Consider the following 11,672-nt stretch of genomic DNA (forward strand, 5'->3'; position numbering starts at 1 on the left):
GAAAATATTGTTCTAGCAAACATAACAGAGTCAAAATCTGTCTGTCTCTTTAGAATTTTGTTTTAATTAAAATATGTTCCAAATCTTGTCTTAGGATCAGTTCACCTTGTTCCTACTGCATAGATCAAACTTAAAGCAGCTTTTTGTTTTTATGCCCAAACAATGTTAAACATACCATGAAGAATTCATGCTTTACCCATCTTAAACATTTAACTAGCTTTTTGCCTTACTTATACTGCCAAGTTACATTTATTATACACTGATCAGCCATTTACACCTGCCTAATATTGCTTAGGTCTCCCTTGTGCCTACAAAACAGCTCTGACCTGTCAAGGCAAGACCTCTGAAGCAGATCCTTAGAAGCAGATCCTTAAAATCCTGTAAGTTGTGAGCTGGGACCTCCATGGATTCTCCATGGTCCTGTTTGTCCAGCACATCCCACAGACACCCGATCAGATTGAGATCCATCCGTTGAGAAACCATTCCTGAGCAATTTTTGCAGCAATTTGTGTTACAGTTTTGCAGGATCGGACCAGATGAGCCAGCCTTCGCTCCACATGTACATCAGTGAGCCTTGGCAACCGTCGCAGGTTCATGGGTTGTCCTTCCTTGGACAATTTTGGAATACCCCACAAGACCTGCCATTTTGTACATGCTCTGACCCAGTGGTCTAGCCATCACAATTTGGCCCTTTGGTCACTCAAATCCTTACATTTGCTAATTTTTCCTGCTTTTAACTCATGAACTTTGAGGACTATTCACTTGCTGCCTAATATAACCCACCCCTTGACAGTTGCCATTCTAACGAGATAATGTTATGCACACTAATGTTATGGCTGATCGATGTATATTTTTGTTTTGTTTTAATTATAAGACTTTTAATCTATTTTATAGCACATTGTATTGTGTATATATACATTATACTTCTATATTTTATATTGGTATTTTCATTCTTTTTTCTATGTTTTATACTTCATAATAATAATAATAATAATAATAATAATAATAATAGAAGATGTGTGTCTTGTTACATTTGGACACTCAGGTGAAAGCATTTCTAGCATGTTACAGGCTGAGAGAGAAGGATTTAACCGTAAGGTAACATTTAGAATTTCTAATAAATATAATTAGGAAAATAACTAACCACCCAGGAGTAGCCACTGATCATAGCTTCCTCACAGTCTACCAAGTCTCCCTGATAAGGGCCAAAGTGCATACCAACTGGAACAGCCTCTCCCATATTAAACACTCCCAGGCCTGCATCAGGAATACTGGACTCCTGAACCACTAGACCAGGTGGAAGTGTTTGCCTGGCTCGGTCAGGGACTCCCAGGGGAACAGGGGTGTCAGGGATGAAGCGAGCTGGGCCGTGAACCTCACACTTGTTAATGAAGAACAATCTGCAATCCTCACAGTCTGGAAGGAGAGCAGGCAACAAAAGGAAAGAATTTATAGTTTAGCTTTTAGAGAAGGCAATGTAACTTCAGCATGATAAAAAGGAAGAAAATGTTTCTAAGAACAGATAGCCGGCTGGATTTTCAAACAATAATAACTTTTTATATCTACATCTGTACATTGTCTTTCTCACTATTAAGATCACTGAATTATTTAAAGCTGCAAAGCTGGGACACACATGGCACCAAGTGAACACGGGTAGAGTGCAGCAGGGGGGACCCTGCTTGGAGTAACATACACAGGCTAAACTGACTACATACTACAATCAGCTCAAACCTGGGACACATGACACATGATGTTGGAAGACTAAAGCCAGCCAAACAGATGAAACAGAAAGAAAAAAAATGGCTAAGTATAATATGTTTCTCATTTGTTTAATTGGATTCTCCATGTCGACTTCTCGGAGTTGTGTGAAAATCTGATGTTTTACGTCATATTTATACAGAGGCACCACTGTAGTTCATCCTCATTTTTGCTCATGTTGTGTCACTCTAACTTTGTCTTTCTACAATTATAGATGTTTGCTTTATTAATGGAGACAGTGAAAATGTAATCAGGGATTCATAGGCTGAGAAGTAGGACTTGGATTTGTCCTTGTAAGGGTTGCAATGGTGTCAATTTGGTTATATTATGGGAAACAGAACTGACAAGAAACATTAAAAGACATCACGAGTGGGTACAAACAAAAATAACTGTGGAAACGGGCAGAATTGGGATTTTAAAAAACGGTTCTGCGGGCCTCTCTGTTTTGGGGTATTGTCCATATCCACCTTTGTCTTATGAGGTCTGGTTCATCACAAAACTGTCACTGACAGACAAGTTGGAAATATCTGCACTGAATCCGAAATCATCATCATTATTATTATTATTATTATTATTATTATTATTATTATTATTATTATTATCATCATCATCATCATCATTGTTATGGACAGTCACAGCAGCTCAAGAGTTCTGTGTATTATAGAGTTTTACCCCCAAACCCTACAGACTCAGGAATTACACATCTTTAATGTTTAAGTTATTAGATTAATGAGTGATATTTAGTCACAGACTGGAGTCGAAATCAGCAGTTCTCTGTAGTCTGAGATTTTTATATAGTTACAGCAGACTCACAACCCACCTTTATCAAAGTTATTATGATTAGTATTGGGTTCTTTATAGTTTAACTTTTTTAATTTTATAGTTATTCTCGTGTTTGATTGGTCCTTTGAATTGAATGCTTTAATCCAAACCTCAATAACTGAAAAGCAAATCATTTATAAGTAACTTTGAATTCTGTTTATTTAAAATTCAGAAATAAAAAGCTTTATGGTTCAATTAAATAGCCAAAATATTATTGTAGACAATAATTCTCATAAAATAAATCTGTAAAGTGGGGGTCTGTAACATTTATTTTACAGTTAAAGGGGTACCTGGGTGCAAAAAAGTCTAAACACTTGGTCTAAAGCTCCATGTTGTCTTACAGAGGTATTCGTCATCTTCGGGTTCTTCTTTCTTTAGATGCTTCACGTGGAATCCTCTATCCGTCTGATCAACAGGGGTGATGCAGCTCACGGAGCTCGATGTACCTTCATCTGAAATTCCATAATTTACACTTAAAAATGGTCATTTGGACAAAAGCTCATTGCAATACACAAAAAATGTGTGAGAAAATTAACCCATCCTTTTAGGGTTGTTGCGGTGTCATAGTTACTCAAAGTATACTGTATGATTAGCTCTGCTCACTCACTAGTGACTTTTTCAAAATACATTTCCGTTATTTATTTATTTATTTTAAAACACAGCACCTTTCCTCTTTGCCAGTCTCTCATTCATGATCATTCTCAAAACCCTTATTCAGACTGGATTCCATGGAGAGGTGTGTAATTATTTCCAGAGTATCTCTGGGATTTTAGTCCAAATCCATCATCATGTTAGTATACATATTTTTTTTACGTACTGTGTGTGAAGGTTCTAGAAACATTACTCTGTATATTCCCTCCTATGAAATGAGCAGTAGAAATAAATCTATGCACAAACACATATACACACATATACACATGTATACACTCCTGGGCAAAAAAGGCAATTAACTTTAAGCAATTAATATTAGCTTTTAATGGTCTTAACAACAAAACATTGGTCAGAATATGAGTGACAATTAAACAAATGCACTCCTGAGACCTCCAGTGCCACCACTTGCTCGTTTACTTTTGTTTGGAAAAGCTAGAAACTGGGAAATTCACTTATATAGTCTTCTTGTACACAAAGGTAAAATAATGATAATGATGAAAATGTTTGTTGTAAAATTCAAACTAACACATGGCTGGGTGTAAATTCAAACTAATACATGGCTGGGTGTAAAAATTTAAATATAGTATGAATAAAATAAGATAAAAATGTCCACAAGTTTACAAACATTTAAAGAAATCAAAGGAAAAAGCTATATAATTCAAAATTACTTTATTTAATAGTTTAATTCTTGCTAATTTCCTGATTAATGACTTCTTGTTAAGACCATTAAAATGCCCAGGAGTGTATATATCCTGTCTGACCTGACATGTTGGTAAAGATTATGGTATAACCTGTGGGAAAAGAGGTTTTGCACTTTTTTCCAGCATAAAGACAAGTGCTTGCCCAACTCTATCATCTCCAAAAACAAAAGTTTACGAACCACAACAATATAACATAGACGATGTCTAAAAGGATGTGTCAGAGTAGCGATGTTGATAGGGGTTTTAGGTAAACTGCCTTCCTAGCACACATACGGTCATGCTCATGTGATATGCTAATGGATACACCCCCTACAACAAGCATATATAATACAGATCAAAACAATCAGACAGGGCTCTACGGTAACAATTTCTTTAGGAATTTAGGAACATAGTCTGAGCCATAACTTTAATTTACCTTCTGCTAAACTAAAAGTAATATTTTCAGTTAATTTTACAGGCTGTATGCAAAAAAACAACAGTTAACCTGTTCCACCTTGTAAACAAATACAATAAACCTCAAAGTTCAGTGTTTGAAGTATGCTCCTCTTAAATATATTTAACGCTACACTAATAGACATTTCCCACTGTCATGGTTCTGGGCTGGAGTCAGTTCTCAAACCGCTCTGTGTATATTCAATTATATTCAATTCAATCTGAATAATCTCATATAGGATGATATTGGGCGAGTTCGTTTACCCATCAGATGCAAAACGCTTTAGTTTAATGGTGTTCATTACTGATGCGCCGATCAGGATTTTTACGACCGAAACCGATCCAGATACCAATCTTTTTTTGTTTAAACTTTAATCAGGAGGTCTATCATAAACAGGTAAATGTAAGCTCTCTGCTCATGGTCACTGTTGGTTAATTGATAAATAAACAAGCATAAAATATTTATTTTTAAATATCTTAAACAATAAAGAGTCCTAATTAAAAGTAGACCACAAACACAAACATGATCCATATTAGGAAAAAGTTTAATAGCCTTCTAAGGCGATAGCGAACTAAGCTTAATGTCAAATTGATATTAAATGCAACCCACAGTAATTAAACATCATTTCATTTCTCATTTTATTAAGTTATTATAATGCCTATTTTTTATATTAAATTATTTATTTATAACTAGCACATTTTCTGTCTTTACATTTTATTATTTTTTTGCTTGTTTGTTTATCAGTTGTTCCTTTTGGATCGGTTCCCCCAGTACAGTGTTGCCATGTTTGCTGATAATATTGAGTTATTTTGGAGGATAAAATCAAAACATGGAAACTGGAGTTGACTTTTCTAGTGATATTTGGCAACCGTGAGTTTAAATTAATGAATGAGCTGTACATGTGAGCCGGGACAGGTTAGTGAAGAGAATGAAGGATAACAGTTGCTACTCTTGATTATGATTGGTGAGGAATTATTTAGTAAAGAAGTTTAAATTAAAAACCCACGTTGTAGCATTACCATTAATATTAATTTACTGGCGTCGCCCGATGCCGCGGTGTCTACACAAGCAGGTACAGGTCATTTTGCAGGATCAATAAAAGATGGCAGATTGTGAGATCGGGAAGTTGAAGCAGTGTTACTCGTCATCAAAATGGCTTCTCTGCAGTATTTACACACTTGTTCAGTTGACTGAGGAGATGAAAAGCAGTGTGAAAGTAACTATTGCGCGGTGTAGATGCATTTTGGACTTTCAGTTTTTATTCTGATTGTATTATACAACTGGAACAGGTCACTTGCACTGGTGCAAATAAATATTTTTTCACAGTCGCACAAAGTACTTTGCAGTCGCAAATGCGAGTGAAATGGTTGCACTGTGGAGCCCTGTCAGACTGTATTAAAATGAGGTTTGTAGTAGTATGGAGCTTGCACACATCATGAAGCCATGTCCGACTAAATCACTGAACACACACATGTCCTGAAATCTTAAAGAAGAACCAGTGTTTCCTTTTGGTTCTTATTTTATATTGTCAGCATCAGCTTGGGTTTCTAAATGGTTAATTAATATCATACTGTGAAAGTGTAATATTTGTAGACTAATTTATCATACCTGGACACTTCAAACCATAACACCTAGTTCCACATTAAGCCTAGTATAAATAAAAAGTGTTATTTAGGCCACATGGTCTTACAGAGAAAGTCTTCGTCTTCAGATTCTTCCTGTTTTAAAGGATTTCTCAGGAAACATCCGTCCTCATGGTCTACAGTGATGATGGACATTCCTTCACCAGAAGTTATAAAAGCCTCAGTGTGCACATCTTCAGAAAGCTGATGATCAAAGAATAGAAATGCAATTCAATTCAATTTCATATACACTACCGGTCAAAAGTTTAGAAACACTCATTCTTTATTATTTTTTTCCACATTTTACAATAATAAAAATAAAGTCATCAATACTCTGGAAAAACACAAATAGAACTATGGGAATTATGTTGTGGTGATAAATCCAAAATAAATCAAAATAATTTAGTATTTTAGCATCTTCAAAGTAGACACCCTTTTTGCCTAGAATTTCCAGAAATATATTCTTGGCATCTTCTCAACCGATTTCTTGAGGAATCTCCCTGAGATGCTTTTTAATCAGTATTAAAGGAGTTCCCACCTATACTGGACACTTACTGTCTGCTATTCGGAATATTTTGCTCAAAGTCATCCATTTAAAAATATATATTATTTTGTAAATAAAATGTTCGTTTTTGAATGAAAGAAATTATGTTGGTACAATTATATTTTTGTCTACAATACTGATTTCAAACATTTAATCATCCACCTTCAGATCAAAAGACTTTTAAGATCATGAGAAACATTTCAGTCAAGTGTCTCCAAACTTTTGACCGGTATTGTATAATTTTTTTTTTTCTTTAACTTTAACAATAGACAGCTTCACAGAAATCCAGATGCAGATTTAGATCTAGATTTAGATCATGAACAAGCCAGAGGCTACAGTGTCAAGGAAAAACTTCCTAAGACAACACTAAAAGGAAGAGACCTTGAGAGGAATCCATCCTCTCTGAAAAGAAAATCAGCATTATTCATGTAAATCACTGTGTGTTTAAGAACTAATAGCAATACCAGCACTTTCTTCCATTTTATTGCACTCTCTCCAAACACTGATCTAGTTCACTGACGAGACTATGACTACGTTTACATGGACAGCAGTAATCTAATTATTGACCTTACTCTGATTAAGATAATATTGTGATTAAGGTGTTTACATGAGTCGCTTTTAGAATACTCCTGTCATGTACTCGTTTTACATGTTTTAGAACATAATTAGATTAACAGCCTGCGTCATTACGTCACCGCGCCACGCCGTCCGACGTCCCTCCAGAATTTCACGTATCAACATGCAGTTCGTCTTCGTTATGATACCGTATACAGTTTTGGGTGTTTTTATTAAATTTTTTTACGAACGCTTTAAGTGCAGTTAATTATTTGTCATGCTGTACGTGCTAATAGACAACTGCTTGAAGCAGTGGGCTGCGTCTCAAACCGCATAATTACCGTCTATATAGTAACCAAGATACATGTACAGGCCTATAGTAGGAAAGTATGCGGTTTGGGACGCAGCCGTGTTCTCTTGTTCGCTGTAAAATGTTGAGAACTGCCGTGTGTGATCGTGTCCTGTCGCAAAATGCGGTGAAAACTCTCACACGACGTTCATAATGTGATTAAGGTGTTTACATGTCTGTAATACACATCCATAATGCGACTAAAACAGGAGTACTCCACCTGTCTTAATTCGATTACAGCTTAATTCGAGTATGACCTTAATTAGATTAAGGTAAGTAAAAATTGCTGTTTACATGGTAGTTTCTTAATCAAAGTATGGTCTTAATCGGATTAAGAGTGGATTATTGTTGTCCATGTAAACGCAGCTAGTGATAGTAACAGTACTTTTGAGTACCCTCAGTACCCAGAACCTGACCGTGACCACCATAAACACCTTTGTGCTGCTGTCGAGGATGCTCAGACTGATCACAGTATTAGCTTTTACCGTGACGTTTCTTATTCATAATATTTATAAGGATTTAGACAAAGATAAAGTCCCATCGTAGTGCTGCTTTGTTATTCGGTTATATGACAGATAAGATGAAGTGATGAGGGTGTACAAGTGTGTATAGAAGAGGTGAATATACAAATGCATTCCTGTAGAATTCAGACAAAGTGGAAGGATATGCTATTTGGTTACGTAGGTGGTCTGGCTGACCTCGGCCAGGTGTATTATCCATCTACACGAAGTCTTTATAAATACCTTAAAATAAAAACAAGTGTAACATTATAGAAGGCTTAGTTACATAATCTGAGATGTGTCGGACAGAAAGTTATTCAAACATCGACTGAATGATTGATTGAGTTTACACATCACTAATTGTTACCTGTAAGTGTTGAGCAGGAGGAGTGTGTGGAGTTTCTCTCACAGCGCACAGTCCAGCCTCCATTACAAACCGTCTACAGAGTCGTGAGAGTGGGGGGAAAAAAAGACCAAATAATCACAAAAATAAATCTAGAACCTTATTTAAAATGATTAAAAAGATACAAAACCATAAGAATTCAGAAAGAGAACCACAACGCCACAACTATCAGTACATGTCAGCAGAACACACACTCAGTGTGAACATCTCTGTAAATAATCTGAACTTTTAGACTCAGCGTGATCCTCCTGTCTCAGGATTAAAATAACAGTAACTAAAGAAATTTTTGTAATAATTTTGTGTCTAATTCCAGGTAAATAAATTAATTTGCTAGCTAAAATGATAGAACTGATTTGCATTGATTTTAAATAACCACTGTGTAATAAATTTATTTACTACCTCAGTAATAAAGTTCAGCACACGACAACGATGTTAATTAGCTAACTTGCTGATTTAAATTTCTTTTTTTTCCGATCACGTCAAGACTGTGAACGAAGTTATGATGCCAAAATCACTGAGATCTAAAAACAAGAGCAGAGCAAGCGTCATTTACAGGAGAAACTCTGACCACGTGCGTGTTTTTCTCATGGACCTTATGCAGAGTTAATCAGGGTTATAAACACTGTATGAGCAATGTTTATTCATTTTCTGCTTATTTTAAACACTCGTGTTAAACTTTTACTGTGATCATTTTTTTGTGATAATTATGTAAAGAGACAAAGTATATAAATAGCTTTATTTTATGGCCACTGTTATTGTGATTTATTTACACGAGACTATTACAACAGTTATTATAAGAAATGTGAAGTAGGTTAAATATAGTTTAATATAAATATAACAGTAAAACACATCAGACAGACATGTCTCAGTTTATGATCATTTATAAAGAAATCTCATAACTGGAAAAGCCAACCTGATACAATACACAATGAACAGCCCGATTTCATTAAGCAATGTTACTGCGAGCAGTTATTCTGTTTCAGTATTGGAGGAACTCTGATAAACACTTTAACATGCACATTCTGGAATTTGAATATTTTTGTTGTATTAGAGCCCATACAGTATAATATTTAATATTCACTCTTAAGGCTGGGTGATATATCGATATAATATCGATATAGATCAATGATTATGTGATACACTTTTCTGAGATATCGTTAGTATGGTGGTGCACTTTTTACGTTTTTAATAAATACAAATTAAACGACACTGACTGGATGCTGTTGTTTTGACATTTAAAAAAATATATAGCTTAATCTTCTCTGTATTTGTAGGCATTAAAAAAAGTATCGTCAAACTCAGTTTAAACTTTAAGACTAAAGTTTAAAACTGATTTTACTACTGTTTGTTAGCTAAATTATATATCGTGATACGCATCGTGTATCGTAGAAATGTCCTCAAGTATCGTGATATGTTTTTGTCCTATCACCCAGCCCTATTCACTCTTTATAAATAATATTTACAAATAATATTTACTCTTTATATTGAAGAAAATAATGCTGTCCTTCTTCCTGTTGCATTTACTTATTTAAAAAATAAATAAATAAAAAGTGATTCTGTGTGTGTGTGTGTGTGTGTGTGTGTGTGTGTGTGTGTACAAGCACAATAGTGTTTTGACAGCGTGTAAATCGAATAGGCCACGCCCCTACATCATTTTGCCACGTGACTTAGGTCTAAAACTGTTTTGGGAGGAAAATTAGTTTTGTCTAAACTCGGGCATGATCAGAATAAAATGTAATAAAATCATGTTTTTATGTTTTACAAAGTATAAAATAATGTTTAAACTTCACTCATGTTGTGGTTGTTGTTTAATGACTAAAAAATGATGTGTGGTTTAAAATGTATTTTAAAGGAATGAACTATGAAGGAAAGGAACACATTATGAGTGAGACAGATCTTAAATATTAACACCAGGAATATGAGACCTAGGCTCTAACAGTTAGCCGAGCAGCTGAGTTAGCAGAGTTAGTGTAATTTACCTCAGGCTTTAAAACAGAACGGTGATAAAGCTCCTCAAATCCACACAGCCAGCTTTTCTCTTCAACCCGATCAGCACAGAACTGAGACTGTAAATCCCTGTCACAAATATTCTGGTGTAGATATGATTAGGTCGTTCACAGGATTCTGTCCAATCAGGAAACCTGCAGCTCGTCTTCTTCTCTTTCTTTCACTGTGTGGAGGATGGCTGACTGCCCCCTGCTGGAAGACCGTGGAAACACAAGCTAAACTCCAGAGACCTTCATACAACGAGTTGAACAAACTCAGAGTTGCAGAGTAAATTTTGAGTTGACAATGACGCTGGTTATCAACTTTCCCAGTCAACCCAGGTTTTAACCTGCAGATATCAGCACTTCAAATTTAATACTTTTTAATACCATACTCAAGACATATCCAATAAATATTAAGACTTGCATGTCACTTCGATCATGGTACATGACACATTAGCTATAATGGATTGTGTTCATGCATATACATCCATTTTTGGGTTTAAGTAAACTATAGCAGAGTAAACTTCTATAGAGGTATATAGGAGACCGTAGCAAACCTGCACTACCTTTTCCTCCAACAGTTAAGGAAACAAAAAATCCAGTATTTCCTTTCCATGACTTTACAAGGGAGGAAAAAAAATATATAGAGAGATGGATTACAGCAGTCAGAATAGAAAAAGGTGTCAAATTTGCCATCACTCCCTCAACAGCTTATATATATATATAACCTTTGCTGTTTTGTTATATCATTATTTCACTGATTAATAATAATAATAATAATAATAATAATAATAATAATAATAATAATAATAATATTATTATTATTATTATTATTATTATTATAATAAATTAATTGTTTTATTTGGGGGTACAAATAGTAATATAACAATAGTAATATATTTCTGACTTAATTCACTTTTTATGGGTTTTATGTGGCACAATTCTGTTTATTATTAACGTTAGATATCCTGTGAAGTAGATGACAATAATCTTGGCAGAATCTTACACAGCTGCCCCGGGGCCTGTACAATGAAGGTAGTTGAACAAACTCAGGGTTACAAGATTAGTTTTGACTTGACAAAACCAAACCAATCCAATCAGGCTTTACTGATACCATGATGATGCTTAGCAACTACAGCAAAATGCTGTATTAAAAAAGTGTTTTTTAATGCTCAATTTTTTATTTTTTGCAAACAAATAGAAATTAAACTCAACAAATGTTATGATTTGCACTATATTATATTCCATTGATCCTATCAGAGACAACTTGAGTTTGAAAATAATATTTTGTTTTGTTAAAAAAATAATAATAATGAAACTTATACCTTTAATGAAACAATACCTTT

At 34.7% G+C, this 11,672-nt stretch overlaps 1 protein-coding gene across 3 annotated transcripts in view; it reads right to left on the bottom strand.

Moving 5' to 3' along the window:
* LOC108271256 (zinc finger protein 585A) overlaps window positions 1-10,512 on the bottom strand; it is a 30,840-nt gene extending 20,328 nt beyond the window's left edge. For 2 of the 3 annotated variants that reach the window (XM_053683219.1, XM_053683218.1), the window contains exon 1: window positions 10,318-10,506. Coding sequence is in view for 1 of the 3 variants with exons in the window: in XM_053683220.1 (XP_053539195.1) it covers window positions 1,145-1,416; window positions 2,922-3,032; window positions 6,056-6,191; window positions 8,303-8,365 (582 nt within the window). In the remaining 2 variants the exon portion in view is untranslated. Of the gene's footprint in view, window positions 1-1,144; window positions 1,417-2,921; window positions 3,033-6,055; window positions 6,192-8,302; window positions 8,376-10,317 lie in introns of all 3 variants that reach the window. The other variant, XM_053683220.1, reaches the window with a different exon arrangement.
* Between the last annotated feature and the right edge of the window lie 1,160 nt (window positions 10,513-11,672).

The sequence above is a fragment of the Ictalurus punctatus genome, chromosome 10 (assembly GCF_001660625.3).
Source record: "Ictalurus punctatus breed USDA103 chromosome 10, Coco_2.0, whole genome shotgun sequence".
Taxonomy (NCBI): domain Eukaryota; kingdom Metazoa; phylum Chordata; class Actinopteri; order Siluriformes; family Ictaluridae; genus Ictalurus; species Ictalurus punctatus.